Source organism: Xiphias gladius, chromosome 14 (genome assembly GCF_016859285.1).
Source record: "Xiphias gladius isolate SHS-SW01 ecotype Sanya breed wild chromosome 14, ASM1685928v1, whole genome shotgun sequence".
NCBI lineage: Eukaryota > Metazoa > Chordata > Actinopteri > Istiophoriformes > Xiphiidae > Xiphias > Xiphias gladius.
In genome coordinates, this window is record NC_053413.1 from 9,423,791 (window position 1) to 9,444,908 (window position 21,118).

At 41.0% G+C, this 21,118-nt stretch overlaps 3 protein-coding genes across 5 annotated transcripts; all 3 read right to left on the bottom strand.

Annotated features, from left to right (window-relative positions):
- Nucleotides 1–122: 122 nt before the first annotated feature.
- Nucleotides 123–3,604, bottom strand: LOC120799098 (UDP-N-acetylglucosamine/UDP-glucose/GDP-mannose transporter-like). The gene is made up of 13 exons (XM_040143984.1): nt 3,371–3,604; nt 2,281–2,314; nt 2,099–2,185; nt 1,919–1,986; nt 1,758–1,829; nt 1,586–1,654; nt 1,376–1,478; nt 1,200–1,292; nt 1,033–1,100; nt 869–947; nt 695–777; nt 561–613; nt 123–444 (listed from the first exon to the last, which is right to left on the bottom strand). The coding sequence occupies exons 1-13, from the start codon at nt 3,562–3,564 to the stop codon at nt 434–436; spliced, it is 1,014 nt and encodes a 337-aa protein (XP_039999918.1). The 5' UTR covers nt 3,565–3,604; the 3' UTR covers nt 123–433.
- Nucleotides 3,605–3,885: 281 nt separating this feature from the next.
- Nucleotides 3,886–13,992, bottom strand: serbp1b (SERPINE1 mRNA binding protein 1b). Of its 2 annotated transcripts, XM_040143567.1 has the most exons (9): nt 13,125–13,991; nt 12,191–12,371; nt 11,696–11,836; nt 11,383–11,454; nt 10,760–10,834; nt 10,336–10,513; nt 9,672–9,737; nt 9,098–9,283; nt 3,886–6,442 (listed from the first exon to the last, which is right to left on the bottom strand). In XM_040143567.1, the coding sequence occupies exons 1-9, from the start codon at nt 13,378–13,380 to the stop codon at nt 6,383–6,385; spliced, it is 1,215 nt and encodes a 404-aa protein (XP_039999501.1). In that variant the 5' UTR covers nt 13,381–13,991; the 3' UTR covers nt 3,886–6,382. The 2 variants fall into 2 exon arrangements, with proteins under 2 accessions (XP_039999501.1, XP_039999503.1); XM_040143569.1 differs by lacking the exons at nt 3,886–6,442; nt 9,098–9,283; nt 9,672–9,737 and adding an exon at nt 9,852–10,073 and having other exon boundaries at nt 13,125–13,992.
- A 1,737-nt stretch (nt 13,993–15,729) lies between these two features.
- Nucleotides 15,730–20,750, bottom strand: LOC120798840 (3-keto-steroid reductase/17-beta-hydroxysteroid dehydrogenase 7-like). 2 transcript variants are annotated; one of them, XM_040143570.1, is made up of 9 exons: nt 20,568–20,748; nt 19,221–19,424; nt 18,975–19,067; nt 18,700–18,814; nt 17,916–18,110; nt 16,786–16,890; nt 16,591–16,647; nt 16,381–16,479; nt 15,730–16,218 (listed from the first exon to the last, which is right to left on the bottom strand). In XM_040143570.1, exons 1-9 carry the CDS (start codon nt 20,600–20,602, stop codon nt 16,084–16,086), a joined length of 1,038 nt encoding a protein of 345 aa, XP_039999504.1. In that variant the 5' UTR covers nt 20,603–20,748; the 3' UTR covers nt 15,730–16,083. The 2 variants fall into 2 exon arrangements, with proteins under 2 accessions (XP_039999504.1, XP_039999505.1); XM_040143571.1 differs by having other exon boundaries at nt 16,082–16,240; nt 20,568–20,750.
- Between the last annotated feature and the right edge of the window lie 368 nt (nt 20,751–21,118).

The window sequence follows — 21,118 nt, forward strand, 5'->3', positions numbered from 1 at the left end:
CAGAAAAAGTAACACTTCACAATTTGATTGAAAGATGTGTTTTTTTGTGGGTCTGTTTTTCACATGCTGTATTTGCACCGAAAAAGTCCTGGTTCAGAATCGAAAAAATCCAAATCCATAGTTTCATTTTATTGGTTTCTCAAACATAAAAATGCTCATTCCATTATTTTTCATCAATGAAATATAATTATAAAAAACTTAAGGCACTTTGTCATAATTATCGACATAAAAGCTGATAACAGTGTTGCAGAAAATAACTTCCCATGACGGCAACAAAAACTTGTGTGCTGACAAAATACAGAAAATACACAAGTGTTTGTAAAACATGTTAACAGCATGGTTTAAAAAGAGAGATATCCACATACGGTACACAGGCAGTTTAAAATGTGTTCTGAACGTACTTAGTTCTTCAGTGTCGGGTCGGGACTCTGGTTCACACCTTTTCTGTTCAATTTGATGCAAAACATTTCAGGAAACGGTAGAACGTTCAACTTGTACATCAAACCTGACTGAACAATTATATTGAAGATTTTTATTGACATTATTTTAACCGTTCTTACTTGTTTGCTCCTGAGTGAAGGCGATGTAGGAGTAAACCAGGCTCCCGGCAATGCTGTGGGACACAAAGATGACAACATCTGTTCCCAGGCAGAAAATCCTCAACAGACTCATTCAGACGGTGTCTCTGCCTTACCTGATGTTTAGACCTATAAAGTTAGTCCAGGTGAATATGTAATCTCCACCAAACACCATTCCCATGTAGGTCACAACAATATTCTGCAGGAATCACAGAGAGAGTCACTACGCACATCTGCATCCATGAATCTTATCAGCCAACGGAGAGCAGCCCTGGGTTTAAAGGACCTACCTTAATACAGCCCACAATGGAGGTGGTGAGTGCTGAGTTGTACTGCGTGCACAGCATGATGGAGTACATTAAAATAAAGCTGCACGACAGATTGGAGAAGAATTAGACAAGAGCAGCAATGTGGGGCATATGTGCAGTATTATCAAATGACGGGAGTCGTTTACCCCATGACACAGGAGAGCACAAACTGCACACCGAACAGCTGGTCAGACCATCCAGTATACTCCAACCCCTGCACTCAGAAAGGCAGACAATGGAGGTCCTCAGCACGGACTCAAGTCTTCAGACGCTACGTTATACATAGTAGTCTGTGCCAGAAAACCTATCTTACCATTTGCAAGTCCCCTGAGTAGCAAGCGTATGCCAGAGTAGGGAATATCATGATCAAAGCGTTGTAGTATAGAAGCCCATATTTGCCCAGCTCCTGTGGGGACAGCAGTCCATAATTCTTTAAGAAATGATGGAGACCAAGAAGCATCGTACTGTGAGATTAGCATCTCTGCTCACCTTGGAGTCAAGTTTCTGCTTCACATACGCCCCACTGGCCGCTGTCAGGACATTGTTCAGCATTATGAAAACGTATCCTTCCAGGTCAAAAGCTAAATCGGCGCTACAAAACACAGAACATGCTCAAGAAGGAGATACATGCTTTTACCTACTGCCTGGGAATTAAATAACATTTCAAGCATATGGGGGCAGTCTATGTGGCCGTCTTACCTGGCAGCAATAAAAGCGCCAGCGATCATGGTAAACACTGTCATTTTAACGGACCTAGAAAAAGTCTTTCTGTGAGGGGAAGATAATGGGTTGCAGTTGTTAAAATTGTTTATTTTCACGTGCAAGGACACTTTGGTTAATCTGTGCAGAAGAAACAAGAAGTTTCACCTACTTCAACAAGAGTCCCTCAAACACCATGGTAAGAAAAATACTGAACCTCCTCAGAACCGTAAACATAGGTAAACTAGGAAATGGAAAAAAAAAAAAAAAGTATTTTTATTTTTAAAGCATATTTCATAATAATAAGGCAAATAATGGATAACAATTTCTTACTTGAGTCGCTGCGTCCCAAATAGTCCCGATATTTGATTCCCAACATACAGTAGAGGCAGTGGGAACATCTGGAAAGTGAGGAAACATATGAAATATTAAAAGCAGAGTCCAGTTTTGATCTTTAATATGAGAACTACTTCCAAAACTCTGTTGTATCAGCTTGAACAATTCACTCCTCACCTTGCGTGGTATACTCGGATCCATATCTGGAAACGAGATGATGCCCAACATCTTCCCAGTCCTCAGAACTACAATTGTGGCCAGCATCTGCAGTTATTGATGCAGGGAGACATTCGGTAGCGTTTCAGTGTTTGTTTAAGCAGACAGGAAACGTGTGTTGACTCAACTTAAGCGAAACTCACCTGGCCAATTCCGACACATGTTGACGATGGAAATCTGTAAAACGTGTAGACAATGGCACGAATGAGGAAAATCACTTCATGCAACTACTGAACCGACATTAATGCTGCTTCTTGGCTCCTCAGCTGTAGGTCAACCTCTGGTACACACATTACACAAGTTGGGACTTTCAAGACTGATTGAGATTTTTTGCCTAAATTTGACTGTTTTTTTTTTTTTTTTTAAAAACAAGCAAACCAAAAGACCAAAAAAAAAAAAAAAAAAAAGCAAACCAACAAAATAAATTTCAACGAATTTAAATAATAAGGATTTCATGTCCTCCACCAGCACTCCATATTTTGCACCAGAACACGAGGGAGTATATTTAATAAATAACTGTACTTAATTGCAATTTCGACTGAGGTACTTGTACTTTTCTTGAATACTTTCATGGAGGCTACTTTATACTTTTACTCCACTACATTTATCTGACTGTTAAAGTTACCAGTCCCTTTAAAGATGACAATTTTAAAAACCTAAAACGATCATATAAAAGACAACACATTAAATAGACAGTGAAGGTCTATTTGCAAATTGTGGTCAAAATGGTTACATACATTTACTTTGTCAAATTTCAGACTTTCACTTGTAAATTGAGCATTTTCAAGTTGGGGAACTGATGCTTTCCCCAAAGTAAATATTCAGAATACTTCTAGCCTCACTGTTTAGAGAGGTAAGATTTGCAGAAGATATCATTTAAAATAAACAGGAACGGTTATTAATGGAAATGTTATATGTTTACATAGCTTGGTTGGTGGCAAGTCAATCATTCTAAGGTGGATGGGACCCAATGGGGGACGCATGGCCTCAGTATATCAAAAATACTGCTCTGCTGCCAAGGTGATCCAACTGTTTCAGTGCACATGCACGCTTTCCCCAATCCGATTGAGGAAGTCCATTCCTAAGTACCTAAACTGCCCAGTTCGTCCCCTCCACACTTCATATACCCATGATTAAAAGCGCCATCTCTGACCCCTGCTGTCATTGCTAATATAAAAAGTGGTCAACTATCCGAGACGAGGCTTCCTGTAAACTTGTCCTTTGTACCTTTACCTGTAGCCGGTGAGGACGCTTTTGTTGACAACAACGATGAGAAATGAACTGACTCCGTAAAACCCCGCAGCCAGGAGTTTGAGAAACACTGCGGAGCTGTCCCCGGATGTGTCTCCTCCGATTCTGGAGGATGCTCCCTCGGGTGACGGGTCTCTGCCGCCGAGCTCACGTCGACGTTTGTGGAGCTCTGCCATCACTTCAAGTATCGGCGAAGTTCAAACGGAAGCCTGCGAGTCCTCCTGCACATGCGTAACACCACCTAACCTAAGCGATACGAAATACGGTGAAGACGGAAATGGAAAGGGGTGAAACATCTTGATTCAACTACGTTAAACACTTAGGGATACTTTGGTATTTTGATGGCTTATAATTAAGAGTTCCCAAGTGTAACCCCCTTAATCTTTGACTGACGCCTCGAAAGGCACCCTTACGTCTATTTTAAATTGAAATTGACGTAAAAAAAAAGAAGCATTTAATTAAGTAATACATTCGAAATGTTTTACTGTTTATTTTTTTTCCAAAAGTTTCTAACGCGGGACAACCTCATTAACTCCTGTCGCACACCATTCGGTTAACGCTAGCTACATCATTGAAAACAGCGAGTTTGGTCTAAAACCTCACTATAGAAGCGACAACGCATAATTTTAACTTATGAAACTGCAGACAAAATTTAAGGTACAGTATGTATACACAATATACACGAATGACAAATACAATAAATTAAGGGACGTCAGCTGAGACAAGTCTTAAGGCTGCCTGTGCAGTTAGGTACAGCTAGCTAAAACTAATAGTCTAATACAGCAGTCCTGCAGTAAATCCTACTTTCATCAGTGTTACAGTGTAGTTTTTGGTGAAACTGTTCACTGGTTGACTTGAGTTAGTTTGAGTTATGCTATCCTACCAACGGATACAAATGAAAGTAGACTAAAATACTAAACACACTTTTCAGTATAATGTAAAATTTAAAAAAGGTACTTCACACTACAACTTCAATGTCGATTAAACTGAGTCACCATCATAACCTATAGGAAGGTAAGATTAAATCTTACAATACCTGCTTAGTACAACACATTTTTATTCACATGCTGCCTAACTAACTGGCAACTGACTATAAAATCAAACCGTTCTGGACAGTTTATATCCCCTTTAGTCTATACTGGATTAATTGGGAATACTGTAGCCCTGAAATACACCATAGCTTTGTTTTGTTTAAACCAATAAAGAGTCAACAGCACATTTGTTTACACCTTTAAAATCACAGTACTGATTTTAAACAACCCAACAGCCATTGGCAGAGTACATGTAACACCTCTAAAGCAATTTATTAGAACAGGGATGTTTGCAAAGTAAGTTTCACCGTCATGTGGCTCAAACAGTACTACAAGAAAACTGCTCCAGCCGTCTGTATCAGTGCATCACCAGCAAGTCTTTGCAGAGCACAGCATGTAAAGCTTTTTATTCACTCCGTAATGTCTTCAGTATAACCCCCGCCCCTCACCCCAGTGTGAAATATACCCACTTCATTTAAAAAAATAAAAAAAAAAAAAAAAAAAAAAAAAAGCTCACTGGAAATGCTGACACAGGTGGCTAAAAGCACCATTACCTTACATTACATTCTGTAGCTCATGATTGTTCCACAATGACAGCTGGCATTTCTTTCAGACAAATTATGCATTGGTGCTGCTGCACTGAACAAAAATTGAAAAAAAAAAAAAAACAAAACAAAAAAACTGGCAAATATGGTTCACAGAAGGGGAGGAAAAACAATCTTCAGAGGACTGGTGCTGATAAAACCAAGTGCTTTGAGATCTGAAAGACATTACAGATACTCTTAAGAGCAAGATATGTCCACGGTCCATAAATCATTCTCACCTTAATATCAACATTCACTTCTCAGAAGACATTATGAACTACTTCAGGCGACAACTTGCAGTCTACTGTTTGAAAATGACAAGTTCATAGAGGAATACTTAAATTCTAAGTTACTAGCTGTCAAGTTCACACATTCAGCCTCTCATTTTTCTGCACTCTCACTCACAAGTGTGCTTGCACAACGCACAACACACGCACGCACACACACACACACACACACACACACACACACACACACACAACAAAAAAATACAATATTTGCTTAGTGGTCCTGAAGTTACAAGTAGTACAGTCTGTATGACCTAAGAGGACCAGCCTAAAAATATACATTGGGCCCTGGGAAACCCTGAAAACACAGGTAGCACATCTGGTTCAGGGGATACAAAGCATAACTAACCACTGGTCCACTAAAAGGCAAGCTATTAAAAAAAAACAAAAAAAAAAAAAAAAACAGGAAAGAGGCATTTACTTTCACTGCACAACAAGCAGAAAATACAAAGCTTTAGTAGGAAGTCACTTTGCCTGGTTACCCATCCTGAATTTGTGCCTCGCAAAGGGATTGGTAGTCAGGATCAGAGTAATTACACTTTAAATGCATGTTAAGTCATACTTCAGATATCTATTACAAGTTTCCTATGTAGTGAAGTGCTACCACATCAGTGTGTATTACTGGAAAAAAAACTCCAGTAGAAAGTCTAAGATAACCCCATAATACTGAGCTGAAGTCATGAGGAAAAAAAGCACAAAAGCTTCAGGGGAAGAGATACACACTTCAACCTAATCGCAGAAATGCATAAATTTCAAGCAGCACAAAAAAATATCAATGAAGTATGCATAATCTCTGAAAAAAAGAAAAAAGTATGAAAACATCCCTGCTTTCATGTTCCTAAATACAAAACTTCAGTGTAACAAGAGGTCCGTTTTCCGTCTTTTTTTTGTCTTTTGTTCTCCTTTAAAACAGGTAAAATTTTAGTCCTCTGGTGGTGTGAGTGGTATGGGATGACAGTCTTTTTTATGTCATTAAAATCTTTTTTTTTTTCTTCATTTTCTTATATACTTGAAGATGTGGTAAGCATGCAAGCCTCGTAGAGGAGGGGCCCGGAAGGGCTGATGAGTGGGCTGGTGGTGGAAAAGGAGCCTTTAGGCCAGGGCTGGGAAGGCCTCAGGATCATCCACGTTGGGGACTGACACTCCACTAGCCTGGAGGGGAAAATCATACAAGAACCAAGACAAGGTTAACTGTGCTTATATTAAAGCTGCTATAATCAATATTTTTATATAATCAACAGATCACATTACTACTTGTATTTGAAAGGTGTCGCTCATTGTGGTGAACCCAAAGAGAATTTTCAGTCAACTCTGTGGTTCCCCTCAACTCTATGGAGCATTTTAGCATCTTTCATTCATTTTTTCGGTTTTCCAACCTGCAAATTTAATGTTTTGTTTACTCTGTCTTTTTCAGTGAAAAATCTAAAAAAATAAAAAAATAAAAAATAAAAAAAAATCTAAAAAAAATCAAAATAATATTAATAATACTCATTGTAGTATGCAGTTAAAGTGCCTAAGTTTATACTTGTAATACTGATTACTTACTCTCGTGCTTGTGCGCAGGAGGGAGAGAGGGATGGGGGGGGGCACTAATGTGCTATACAACAGAGTAGGAGAAATGGCCGATTAACAGCGTATGAGAAGAAACTCTGAGGCTCAACAGTTGAAAAAGGGCTGTGAGCAGGTGAGGGGGAAGACCCGTGTTAACATTGGTGAGGCTTTCCAATGGTGGGGACTGTATGGTCGGAGTGGGAAAGATATCCAGCCCCAGACTTCTCCGCTGGGATCAGCCCACTCCCCGAATCACAGGCACACTGAGAGGGCCGTTAAAGAGAGTGTTGGGGCCGGTAAAAGCATTAAACCCTTTTATGGATTTTGTAACAGTCCACCAGCCCACCGAAGTGGAAACCAAATTAATGGCCCACTGGGATTTGGCCCAGTCGTCCAAATGGCCTACTATGGTGGAGAGACCTCAGAAAGCTAAAAGGCACAAAGATGGATGCGGCGTTTGCTCCGTTTCTGCTTGACAGGTGTGTAAAACATTAGTTTTGCTATGTTTCACAGAGCCAAAGGTCAGTATTGTTTTGTTCCATTTGCTAATGCTTGTGATAGCTAATCCCAACTGGTTAGTTAGCAAGCAGGTACTATTGTCACATTTGTGTGTCCGGTAACCTTAAATTTCTTGCCCACGGACATTCAGCTTAAACAGTTCAATCTTGGTTTCATCAGACCACTGAATCTTGTTTCTCACAGTCTGAGAGGTCTTTAGGTGCCTTTTTGCAAGCATTCACTGAGGAGAGGCTTCCATCTGGCCACTCTGCCATAAAGCCCAGATCGGTGGAACATTGCAGTGATGGTTGTCCTTCAGGAAATTTCTCCCATCTCCACACCTGAACCACTGGGTTACTGGTCACCTCTCTTACCCAGGTCCTTCTCCCTTGACTGCTCAGTTGAACTGGGCAGCCAGCTCTAAAAAAGTCCTTCTTGTCTCAAACTTCTTCCATTGAAGAACTATGGAGACCACTGTGCTCTGCAGGCTGTTCCTCTAACCTCATGGCTTGGTTTTTGCTCTGATATGTATTGTCAGCTCTGAGACCCTATATAGACAGGTGTGTGCGTTTCCAAATCATGGTCAATCAGTTGAATTGTCCTCAGGTGGACTCTGATCAAGGTGTAGAAACATCTCAAAGATGATCTAGAGAAATGGGAAGCACCTGAGCTAATTTCAAGTGACAGCAAAGGGTCTGAATCATAATGTCAATGTTATATTTCAGTTTTTCCTTTTTAATAAATTTGCAAAAAAGGAAGAGGAGGAGAGAGGAAATTGGTGCATCATGGGAAGTCCCCCTGCAGTCTAGGCCTATGGCAGCATAACTAGATGATGGTTCAAGAAAAGCCTGAGCCAGCTTTAACTATAAGCTTGATCAAAAAGGAAGGTTTTAAGCCTACTTTTAAACTTGGGGAGGGTGTCTGCCTCCCTGACCCAAACTGGAAGAAAGTTCCAGTGTAGAAGAGCCTAAAAAGTGAAGGATCTGCCTCCCAATCTACTTTTGGGGACTCTAGGAACCACAACTAAGCCTGGGAGCACAGTGTTCTACTGGGGTAATAGGGTACTATGAGCTCTTTAAGAGATGGTGGTGCCTTACTATTATGGGCCTTGTAGCTTTTAAGTCAACCGAATGATTGACAGAAATTTAGTTGGCAATAACTTTGATAATAGAGTAATTGTTTTTCTTTTCTTAAGTCAAATGCCAGACATGCACTGGTTCTAGTTTTCCAAAATTTAATTTTTGCTGACAGACAGTGCAAGCATTTTATATATGTAAAAATAGGGCTTCAGGAAATTGTCTGGGGCATTTTTGACTACTTTTTGATATTTTATGGACTAAACAATCATAATAAATAATCATCATATTGTTTACTAGTGAAAATAATTGTTAGTTGCAGCCCCAGACTAATGATTTAAAAAAAAAACAAAAAAACAACTGAACGAATCTAAGTAAGCATTTGATGACAGCTTTTGGCACTTGACAGTTTTATACTATAAATATAAATACTATAAACTCTATGTCACACAACTAAGAACTACCATTACACAAATCCTTCTCAAAACTGTCATGAGGTCAGCCTTTGACTTTTCCATTGTGGAGCATGTGTTCACTGGCCTGTTATTTCAGGGGCCTCCGTGTTCCACAGTAGGTTTTCCAAGTCAGTGGTTTTACAGCCTGTTCAGAATCAGTGAGCTAAATCCTTTGTGAGAGACACTAAACCTTTGTTGTTGGCAGCAACAACAGAATATATTGTTACCTTTTCAGACCGTCCTCCCCCGCGTGCTGTCCTGCTGCCTCCCCCACCGCGGCCTCCCCTGCCCCCACGCGCTCCCCCGCGCCCGCGGCCAGGACGACCTAGATCTCCAAAGTTGATCTCCAGCTGAGATGTGATGTCGTTGGCTGGTTTGCGGAAATGGTGGTCGCCGGACTCGTCAGCGGTGCCCTGATGGTTAGAACAGATGATGTCAAGTATGTTAAGAGATTAACTGCACTCTGTAGTTAGAGTTTTGCTTTTAAATAGTGATGAAGTGAGTGCACATTCAGTTGTTTCTTAGTGTGCACTGCTTAGTACACTGTCTAGATTATTCATTTCCTCCATCCAAAATAAAAACAAATAAATCCTTATATCTGAAAGTATATTAAAGCACTCTCCATTTTCTAAAAAGGAGAATTTACCGTATTGCTTATACTTATCAAACCGAGGGAATTAGAAATAAAGGCCTGTTACCCTCTACAGTTGAGGTAAATCACGACCCCGGTATACACATTGTTAACCCTGAATGTTTTCATGGACTTTGTGGATGAAAGACCCGTGAGAGAGCTGCAGGCACCTTTTGGTACAGAGTGTGCGCGTCTGCTTCCATCTCTGAGGCGTCAATCAAAGCACCAACTGGCCTCTGAAAATTGAGCACAAGAAATATCAGCACAAAAGGTATTTACAGATGTAATGTCATATCAGCTCATGAGAAAGACAAAGTGACCTCCACAACAACCTGAGCAAGTGTCCCTGAAGTCCATCCAGAAATTTCATTTTCCATCTTAATGCATCAATTAAAAGGAAAAGCAAGACAACAGTGTCTCCATTCTGTCAACTTTTAAGACAGCTGTTTTTTTTTTTAGTTGAATAAGGCAACAGCACAATGTCTTAAACTGTGTCCTGCAAGCAGCCTGTAGTGCAACAATAAGGTCACGCTGTCCATCAGTGTCCACACTTGTTCCAAACAGTCAGCTTTCTGTCATGCACACAAAAGCGTCTGGTTATGTACAATGCCTCAAAGAACACAACAAAAACTTAAATTATCAGTGCACAAGTTTGTAAGTTGCAAAAGTCCCTATTCATGTTATCCTGGCCTTTTGCTCTGTGCTAGAAAACCGAAATAAATCAGAAATGAAGTATGGAGTATAATATCTTATAAACTTTGTAAAAGACTAAAAGGATGTTTCTGGTCACAGTGAGGAAAGCAAAGGTTTCTGCTCTCCAAAAATCACACTTACATCTTCACTCTTGGACTTGTGCAGCACGTATCCTTTCTTCCACTGGCTGTCAGTTCCCTCGTTGGGCTTACGGATGTTAAACTCCACCTTGGTGCGCTCTTTGTCCTGCATGGCCTTCCACTCGTCCAGGGTCATTTCTCTGGGGCCTTCGTTTTTCACTTCTTCAACCTCATTCTCCCTGGAAAGACAATGTAGTGAACTTAAACCTTAAATGGCCAATCCTCTTAGCAGCTATACATGCTCTCTAATCCTGCGGCCAAAAGGTCAGTGTTTACCCCAATTGCTCTATAGTGTTGTGAGAAAAATGCACACGCAGAAACACCATTTGTGACACAGAACACCTTACGAAACCCAATGGAATTCTTACAGATGAGATTCCTTTCCTGAACATCCAAATATCAACTGACAGGAAATGGACACTCACTTGTTCTCAGAACTGGCAGGTGCATTTTCCTCTCCCTCTGGGGTCGTCTCAGGAGCAGCAGTCTGTTCAGCCTCACTGGGAATCGAGACACACAGGCACCTTGTCTATACAGATTTTTTAAAACGTCATTGAGAATGTGAACAGTAGAGTTTCAGTGATTTAACAATGAAAAAGGCTTTAGGTGCACCACGTTTATACCTTCCAGAAAGACTGTCACATTTCTAGATAAACATATGGTGCTTTCAGCTGAAACATGCTCTCTTAACTACAAGCAGTGCCTTTCCAAGCTGTTTTTGCAACTGCAGAAATCCACTCAAGGGCGATGCACCAATTTAATGTAATGTTATTACACACTTGAGATTATAAAAAGCTATAACAGATTTGTAAACATTATAGAATGATCAAATTTAGGGTTGCATTTGCATTTTTATCAAGTTGCATGTGCAGTAACCACAAACACAGGGTATGCACCAGACTGCATTTTTATTAAAATCTGTGAAAACTGGCTCTATTTAGACCACACACAGTAAGAAAAGTCTGGGCAAATATCAGATGCGCATCATTATTCTGCAGGGCAGCAGAGCTAAGACAAACAGGCTGTGTGTCTGTTCGTACAAACTCACCTCACTTCATCCTTCACATTGCCCCAGTTGTGTGAGCCACTGCCACTGCGCTTCTCGTCACTTTTCTGATTGCTGGAGCAAAGACAGAAAGGTATGAATGTGTAGAGTGTAAGTGCCAATAGAATTTTTAGGTCAGTGAGTCTTTAGTTTCAAATTACCCTACAAAAGTCTTCAACAGTGCCAGCTGGTTTTGGCAACCTTGAGCAAATAAAGAGCTCAAGAAAGCATCTCTTGATAATAAGAGTTTGGTAAGTAGTTGGTTGTATTTATGGAGTCACTGGTCTGCTATGGCCTACGTTCAGAACTGACTCACGATTTGTCACTGCCGCTGTGTCTGTCGAAGTCTCTTTTCCCGCGGGAGTCAAAACCGTCTCCTCGGCCCATGCCCCGTCCTCTTCCACCACGCCCACCCCGACCGCCACCACGCCCTCTCGGAGGCCTGTCTCCAGAAGGCCTGAATGACACGAAGAGACACTTAATATTGTGCAAACATGACCTTATCAGAGGAGGGGATCAGCATTGCTCATACACACACACACACACACACACACACACACACACACACACACACACACACACACACGCTTACGTGCTCTTTATGTCAGAGGTGTTAACGTGTCAAAGAGAGCAGCCTAACTTCAAAAACTAGGGAGTTTACAGATGGCTTTGCTGTGATGTTGAGGTAAAGTGAGCTACTAACACTTAATCCCTGCATACAACCGCACACTGATCCTGTGATCGCGCCAGACAGCCTTGGGCTTTACAGCATGTTTAAATATGCTTTTCGTCATTCATCACAGCTACCCACTTGTCTGCAGAGAACTCGCCACCTCCCTCAGGCTTGTCCTCGGTGGGCTTCTCGAAACGGCGCTCTCGAGGAGGTCTCCGGTCCGGCCTCTTGTCGCCAGGACGCCCTTCACCCTGCCCACCCTGGTGCTGGGAACCAGGCTGGCCCTGCTGGTCTGGTCTTCGGCCCACCCGCCTGATACCTGCAAGTCACAGGAGCACAAGTCAAATCTAGCAAACTCTTAAGAGTTAGGATTGATAGGTTGAGACTTACACCATTTGCATGCAGGAACTTGCTAACTGTCACGCAAAGGAACAATTTAAACTCCCGATATACTGTCTGTCACCTCTCCTCTCCTCAGCAGCTTTGACAAAAGCACTAGCAACTATTAATGCACCTGCCTCCCAGTGGGCTTCTCTTTTCATACATTCAGTCCTACTGTTGATGAATTCATTTAAGGACCACTAAGCACGAAAAAATATCCAATATTCACTGTGAGAGCACTTCGTCAATCCAAACAAAGAGAGGTCTGTCTAGTTCGTCCTGTAAGCAGGTGAATATCCTGCGCATTTACTCTGCACAGCCTGCAGCTGCTAACAGAGCTGCGTAGCCAGTGCGTGGAGCATCATCCACCAGACAGTAACACAACACTTACACCTTCACTACACCTTGTGGAAACCATTTCTGCGACACGGGATGGTGGGTTGAACCGGAGCATTACAGTCCCCCTCTCCGATACACAGCGTCGGTTCGCGTCTGGCTAGCCTCAGCCTGTACTCTAATAACAACAGGACATGTTGACCTCACGCTGGTTCGCTCAGACCAGCAGCAGCAGCAGCAGCAGCAGCAGCTAACGGAGCTAACAGGAGCTGCACATGACAGTTGATACGAAGTGGACGAAAATAAACATGCACTGCACACACAGAGCGAGCGAGCGAGCAGGTGAAAATGTTACCCTCTTTCTTCAGGGGGACTGGAGCCTGGGACTCTTCCTTCTTGTCCAGCAGCGGGTTCTTCCTGTCCTTCTGTGACTCTTTCTTCGGCTGCTTGGCGGCTTGAGCTGCGGTCTTGGTGGAACCACCGGCGGCCCCCTCCTTCTTCTTGTTTTCAGCAGCTTTCAGGATCTCGAACGGGTCCGACTCGTCGTCCAATAACTGGTCGAACCGGTTGGTTACGACGCAGCCGAAGCCTTCTTGCAGGTGTCCGGGCATGATGGCGCCCCTTCAGCGGGATTCACCTCCGATTCTACGAGGCTTGATGCGAACAATTCGCTGGATGCTCCCACAAGATGGCTGGGAGAGCTGCCCCTTCTCTTCCGGTGCGAGCACCATCCGGGACATCGTGCAGAGCGCACCAATCTGAACACACGGTGGCTGCAATGTTGTTATTTACATTATGTAACGACGTGCTTTCATGTCCTGGAATAATCCGGGCTTTAATGTCCGAGGGGACATCTCATGCAAGGGAAGCTTTCAGTAATCTGACGTTAGGCCGGCGAGTGGCGTGGCTGCAGAAAACCCAAGTTCTGCTTTGTAAACACACCACACGATACTGTAGGAAACAATAGACCACGAGAGAAATGTGCATGTATGCAATTAAATAAATGTTCCACATTCTGCTCACAGGAGTCCACAGTCACATTTCTAAAAGGAAACACCAACATCTGCATTTGTTTAAAGTACCTCACTAAGCTCTACATGGTTACAACTATTGCCATTAAAAACCCATTGTCTTGTATATGCAGCTGCGACCGTGTGCTGCCGCTAACGACATGTATATCATAAAATTAAGTGGGATTTGTCGGGGTATAAAAAGCAGCAAATGGTGTGCGTTGGGGCCAGCAGGGGCACGCTGAGCAGCAGCTGCTGCTGGTGGTGGTAACAACGTATTTGACCCGTCTGCCCTCTTTAGGATAAGCTCTTCATCACACTGAGAAAGCTGTGACACGGGCTGAAGATAGGTTCGAGCACTTTTTTAAAACAATCTCAGTTCAGGCTGTTTAAGAACAAGGCTTATTTAATGAAGACTCACTCAAGACCTAATGCCAAAATGCAGTGCAAGCATTTCATAAAATTTGCATGTGCGTTTTTTTGGTTTTTTTTTTTACAATTGTATTATGTAGTCAGAGCAGTAATTCAGATCATCATTACCTTATACAAGGATTTATTAATTTAATATAACAGCATGTTTATTCTTTAAGAAAAAGATAAATTACCATTTCAAAACCCCAAATTTTGATGTGTTCTCCAATATGGTGAATGAGCACAGCAAGACAGCTCTATATGCTGTCAGATTCTGGCTGAATATCTGTATGGCACTGCAAAGATGACCAACACCAACACGGTAGCAATAAAAAAAATTCTGCTATTGTTATTTAACTTACCTAGTGCCAAATTAATAATTGCAAAATGTGCAAAACTAAAAGTACTCATAATGCAGCAGAATGGCCACTGTCAGTCTTTCTAAGTCTTCAGTCTAATTCTATTGTTGAATTACTATTACTGGTGTAGTGCTGTGTAAGCAGCATTTTAATGTTGTAGCTGGTAGAGCTGGAGCTAATTTTAACTACTTTATGTACTGTTTGGATATGATGTGTATTTTCTCATCCTTCCATTTTCTTGATTTCTATAATAAAACAAGAAGAGACAAAGAGATTCTCATTTTTTTGTAATTTTCTAGATTAGAAAAGCACAAGTCCTCCTTAAATAGAGATGGCAAAAAGGCAAACGACGTAACCAGTTAATAATTAATAATCATAATAATAACAACCAGTTTAGCAGCCGGTTGCTGATATTGCACTAAAGCATTTTCATTTCAAATTTAAGAGCATACCACTGAATCGAAGCTTTTGCGTAAGAGAAGTGTCGTCTTACACTACTTCACCCCTGTGAATCGGATGACACGGGATTTATTCATTCATATATTTTGTTAGGCCCACTGCAGATCGCAGCAAGGGATGAGACCCCTGGTGCTACTGATCTGACGTGACCCCAACATTACCCTTTGTAGACGTGAAAAAAGGTAGCTGTGGTTCTTCATTTCAAAAATGTGGCAGGTCACTTCATGAGACAAAAGTTGTCTTAATTACATTTTAAAGTAGGTTTGTGAATGACCAACCTTAATTTATAAAATATACATTTCTAATATTAATACATTATATGAGAAAGGCTCTTTAAGTCATATAAGTAGTTTTGTAGAAAAGACAAAGTGACTCATAATAGAAAAGCCTGCAGGCCCACGGAGGTGTTTTAAGCTTTTCTAATTAGACCTCTCAGTTTGAAGTCGGGTCAAGTGCCTGATTCCGTTGGTATTCAAGTGCTTTAAATCATTAGAGCACTGCTGCCAGGTGACTGAGAATAACAGTGGACATCACATTGTTCCCTTTAAATTCAATGGACTCTGGAGAATTAAGCCGGCCCCCTCTCACAGGTGCAAGCAAAATAACAGGAGAGTCAGGGAGCTGTCGTATTGCTGAGACCAGGTTTAATCAGAAAATTAAAGGAAAACACCTGTTTGGTTGTAATATGTGTGTGTGCAGTTAAGGTTTTTTTTTTTCTTCCTTTCTTGTTAGATGTATTTTTAGTAGATTAATTCTGGAGTTGTGTGAATGATTCGTGTCAAGATTGATATGGGAAGTTACATTTTCACAATAAATGTTCCTTTTATTTAAAACATACTGCAAATGAATACAAATACTTGCGCAAAAATAGCCCATGTAGTGTTTCACTGTCATATGTTGCTAATTTCAATATGATTAGGGTTACCAAGTGCAGGGAATCCTAGTTTCATCTCAGAAGTAGCTTTACTCATGTAGCCAATATGATCACATATCAAAGTTGTGACCTTGACTGAGGTAGAAAAAGTATGGTTGTTGCATTGACATATAAAAAGACATCCTTTCCATTACAAAGGACTCACTCTATCTCACTGAGGTACTGTTGATGAGCTTTGTTACCAGCATTTCTCTCACTCAGCTTCCTTCTGACTACTTTCTCGAGTTCAAGAAGTTCTGAATAGAGGACCTCAGACATTTCCTCATCGATGTCCATCTGAAACATGAACACAAACAAACTGAAAATCTGAATTAATTACATGTAAATAAAGCATCTTACACAGCATATCACATTATCATTCCATGTTTTCCTGCATTGCACTCTATTATATAGACTTGAACAGTATCTCTTTGGAACTCATGGTCTCAAGTTACTCACTTGTCGAGGTTGAGTATAGTTTGTTCCAAGTCCTGATGTTAAACTGTGATACTTTGCTCTTGGATCCAGGGACTCTGGCTTCTGAAGAAACAGCCAGTGCTGTGAAAAAGACCACAGCAGGAATCCATGTTAATAATGCATCTACTGTAGAGATATGAATCCCTAAATAATTTTTCATATAAACAATAATGGCACAGGCTGACAACATACCAGTGCCTCTGCTCCGTTGTACGGTATAAGTGTGAATGTGTTAGTGAAGATCCTAATCTGTTCAGCACAACAGGAAAATATATCACGGGAACATGAAACAGTGCATAGAAACTTCAGTAATATTTGACATAGACGAGGGAGACTTTTGTTAGAATTAACAAAGTAAGAACTAACTACATAAACAACACCACTCACCAACCACATGATGGGCATGATGAGAGTCCAGAAGAATGAGGGCAGGATACCATAGGTCAGATTAGTCATCACCAGCCCTGGACATATCACAGAGGAGAACAGCCCCTGTCACAAAGACAAGAAAAAACTTATAACAGATGAACGTTTAATGAGGATATATGAGGTGTTTTTAAACCTGGCATTAATAAAATATGACTTACTATCATTTATAGTAAAGTGACCAATATATTATGTTGTGATGAAGTTAAAGTAGTAGCTTTAGTTTAGCTTGTATCTTCTAGTTTTTAAACACTCTCTCTCTATATTATTTACTCTTGATGTGCAGTATCTGTTTCATTCTTATAACTAAAACAAAAAATAAAAAGATTGTCTCCTGATTTGAAAAGTTCTTTTAGAACATAGAGAGCACACAGTTGGATAATGCTAAAGAATGGGATTATAATAAAGTGGATAACTGGTAAATGTAAAATTCATTTTAACTGAGTTAATTCAACCTAAATATACCCTCCGTTCTCTGAGCAGAATAACAAACATTTTACAGCCACCTTTCAGTCCAATGATCCACAGTCCAATATGGCAATTGTTTAGTCCTAGAGAAAACCTAATTATATCACCTTCTAGAAAATAAGAAGCTCATAGAATTGACAGATGTGTTCTACCGACCCAAAAACTCAACTAAAACCTCACAGGAAGCAACATGTGTAACGTCTTAAATTGGTTCAATACACACACTGTAGATACAGGGGCAGTAGGTAGAGTCACCTGACAATACACTGAGCCTTCTGACTGGAAAATTAAGTTGATCTTAGTTTGTCATGGCCAAAACCAGTGGACAATTCAACAGATCATTAATTAAGTAAAGAGCATTTTGGTAAGGCCCCATTTTTAGGAGACTCAATAATCCTACCAATTCCCCTCCTACTTAACAGTTTGGACTAAAATGGCTTTTGCTGATTCACTGCAGAGTTAAACGAGTCTATTCAGCTCTTCATATTGTCTTTAGTAGCCAGTGACGATGAAGACTATAAGAATGACATTTTCCAAAGGACTGGAATCTAAGGATAAATTCAAGCTTGCAGTGGTAGTCATTACTGTGCTAGTACTTTGCAGAGTGTGTGTGACGGACAAACCTGGTCATTCTTGTGTCTGTTGAGTGCCAGGCTGAGCATGTCTGAAGCATATTTAGAGGAGCTGTAGGGCTCCGTCCCATTTCTGTGCTGCATGTCCTCGATGCTGAAGGCAGAGCGGCGGGCATTACTCGAGGAGGTCCACACTACCCTGGATGTGTGGCCTGCCTGACACAGCAGAGGCTCCAGTTCCCTGATCTAAGCACAGAGACATGACGATCGGGTCCAGAAGACCAGTCAGGACAACTACAAAGATAAAACTGTTAAGATTTTAAATACAGGGGTAACAATGACTTCAGTCCCCGTAATAAATCACAGGTGTGAGAAAACATTTAATCTACACTGACCGGTTTGCTTTCCCTTTAAATGTAAAAACATCTTCAAGTTTTTTGTACCATTTCATGACTTTCTGGTACAACGATACATGCATCAATTTGATAAGGCATCGTGATTTCGTCAGGTAAATAATTCACTGCATAAGCCAATTATAATATTCTCATTTTGTTATTTCATCCATTAAGTTTCTAGAAAATTTACTACATCCCAATATGTGCTGATTTTGAAATATAACATTATATAGACTGATAGAATTTTAGAATTTTACATAACACCCACCCTACCATCTGGTTTCTTTTTAATACTCATTGTGTCTATATGCAGATATTGTACTACTACACTATGTTGCCACAACATATATAGTAATAGGACTATGTTATGTCATATTATGGGATTTGTTATCATCTAGATTTAGATTTTAATTTATGTATGTGTACAGTCTGAGGTATACCAGAAGAAAATGACCAAAGAGGTTGGTGGCAAAAACTTCCTGCAGTCCATCTGAGTTGAGACGGTCCTGTTGAGTTAAGAGACCCTCTGCTGTTGCAAACATGTTGATGACATTCCTGCAGTGAGAGGATACACTATCACATAACAGCATGGACAGAATCAAGATGCACTGGTATACAGCCAGCTCACTTTAAGCCAAGAGAACTTAATTCAAAATAAAAAAGACACAAATCAAAGTTAAGATGAGCAAGTCAGGAACTGGCTTTGGAAACTTACTTGGAAAACAGACCTTTGAAAAAAGCTCTGACATCCACTTGTGGATTGGGCATAATTCCTGCATTTAGATACAGAAAGTCAATTCTGCTGTACCTATAGAAAAACACAAACGTGCATCAAATATTAAATCAGTTTCAGTTCCATTTTCATAGTTGTTGAAATCATAGAGAGAACAGGAAGGAGTGTCATAGATACAATGCGGAGTACCAACAGAGTTACGAGGTCAACGTATCAAAGGTTTCTTACCTGGCTTTGACCTCCTGAGCAGCCGAGAGCACTGACTGCACAGAGCCCACATCGAGGTGCAGCAGGTCCACCTTTGCGTTGGGGTGAGAAGTCAGCAGGGCGGAGCGGGCAGCCTCGGCCCGCTGCGCGTTTCTGCAGGCCAGACACAGACGGAGCTGGCTGTCCTCAGTCAGCAGCCTCTCGCACAACGCCAGGCCGATGCCACTGCAGAGAGGGAGAGAGAGAAACAGATGGCAGACAAACACAGTCGTTCACACATGTAAACAAGCATTCCCAAAGGAACTGAGTGATCCGCGCCCAGATTAATCGAATTAACTGGTAAACACAGAGGACTATATTAGAGTAACAATACTGGAAAATAATTAATGAAGGCAGATTGGAAATATTTGCGTGCAGTCTTGATTTCTAACTAATCAACACTAAGCTCAATTATTTACAATATCAAGTGAATAATGACATCTTTGGTTACATTTAAAATTTCGACCTTAATATCCCAGAGCTGTGAATAAAGGGGATCTTTATCACTGTTCATGGGAATGTTTTGTTATCAGTGTTATTAGTAGAAGAAAGTGGTATTCTGTGTTTCATGTATTGCTGATTATAATCCTCATTGGTGTTTCAATTTACGGTTACTTTCTTACTGTATATAAGTTAAAGAGTGAGAAAAATAAGGTGTGGTGTATATATGTTTGTTCGTTTTTAAAAAAAAAAAATCTCTGTACAAAGTACACAAATACTCGTATCAGCACCTCTACAGCTCACTGGTTAACACGTCGGATTAATTTGTACACAAACATTAATGTAAAAATGACAGTTTGCGGTTGGTACATGTAAGGACGTGTAAGCGACACTTTCTAAAAAGAACTTAAACCTCATCTCCACTAACATACCTACCACATTTCGGGTATTTCCGTGCTGTAAATCCCTGTTAGGCACAGTTATAAATGCCAGACCCAAATCTCGGCGTCGCCGGGTTAGCCTCCAGACAACAGTCGTGCGTGAACAAGTTGCGTGCTACTGGTAATTCATTTCTTCTTTTCGGTTATTTCACTTTTAATATACTTTGTTGCTTTGGCTTTTTTTTTTTTTTAATGTAACGGTATTCAACGGTTTTCTTTTCGTGTTTTGTATGACGCAGATAAAAAAATGAATTCAGTTAACAAATGTCAACCGGTAAACATGACTACATCTCATCACAGGTTTAGAAGAAGACCATCTCCCAACAGGAGGAGCGCGCACACACACACACATTCACACACATTTTCGGTGTTTATCAGCTCGTGAGAGGCGTCACGGTGACAAACCGAGTGTCTATTCGTCGCTACAACGCCGTCTCAGCGGACCCACCTGTTCGCGCCGGTTACGACCGTAACTCTCTGCATGTCTGACCGGAGGTTAGCAGCGGCTGTGGACGACAACGGGACCAGGGGAAAGGATCCGACCCGGCGTGGATTCCCTCTCAGCAGAGACACACCTGGACTCTCAGCCCATCGTCCGATTCCTGTCTGAAGGCGTCAGCCTATGTGCGCCAGCCAGTACGTGGTGTGATTGGATGTCAGCAAACAGCTGGCCTGTCAGCTTCCACTACGGAGAGCAGACGGGCTCAAAAAGGCAAAAGCGCACAAGCGTTGAAAGCGTCGCTTAGGACACTTCTGCTGCTTGTTGCTAATAATGTCAGTATGTGAAGAAAACGACAAACGAAGTGTGACAAACAGTAGCGAATATGAATTTTTCTTTATTTACAAGGCTCTTTGGCTTGACAGCTATTAAAAATCTTTGTTCTTTGCTACTCTTCAACAATATACAGTTAATTTATTTCTGCAAAAGGACATAAACATGTTTGTAAAGCATGTAAGTGAGCTTCTGCGTAGTTAAAAAACATTCTCATCCAGACAACA

Excerpts from the sequence above, each read along its gene's own strand:
- LOC120799098 (XM_040143984.1), bottom strand. The coding sequence starts at position 3,564 with ATGGCAGAGCTCCACAAACGTCGACGTGAGCTCGGCGGCAGAGACCCG. Across the intron at positions 1,293-1,375 it reads AGCAGAAACTTGACTCCAAG|GAGCTGGGCAAATATGGGCT; the intron begins GTGAGCAGAGAT and ends CTGTCCCCACAG. Across the intron at positions 948-1,032 it reads GTGCTCTCCTGTGTCATGGG|CTTTATTTTAATGTACTCCA; the intron begins GTAAACGACTCC and ends TCTGTCGTGCAG.
- serbp1b (XM_040143567.1), bottom strand. The coding sequence starts at position 13,380 with ATGCCCGGACACCTGCAAGAAGGCTTCGGCTGCGTCGTAACCAACCGG. Across the intron at positions 10,514-10,759 it reads CCTGCCAGTTCTGAGAACAA|GGAGAATGAGGTTGAAGAAG; the intron begins GTGAGTGTCCAT and ends TTGTCTTTCCAG. Across the intron at positions 9,284-9,671 it reads CGCACACTCTGTACCAAAAG|GGCACCGCTGACGAGTCCGG; the intron begins GTGCCTGCAGCT and ends TCTAACCATCAG.
- LOC120798840 (XM_040143570.1), bottom strand. The coding sequence starts at position 20,602 with ATGCAGAGAGTTACGGTCGTAACCGGCGCGAACAG. Across the intron at positions 19,425-20,567 it reads GTCGTAACCGGCGCGAACAG|TGGCATCGGCCTGGCGTTGT; the intron begins GTGGGTCCGCTG and ends CCCTCTCTGCAG. Across the intron at positions 19,068-19,220 it reads GCTCAGGAGGTCAAAGCCAG|GTACAGCAGAATTGACTTTC; the intron begins GTAAGAAACCTT and ends GTTTTTCTATAG.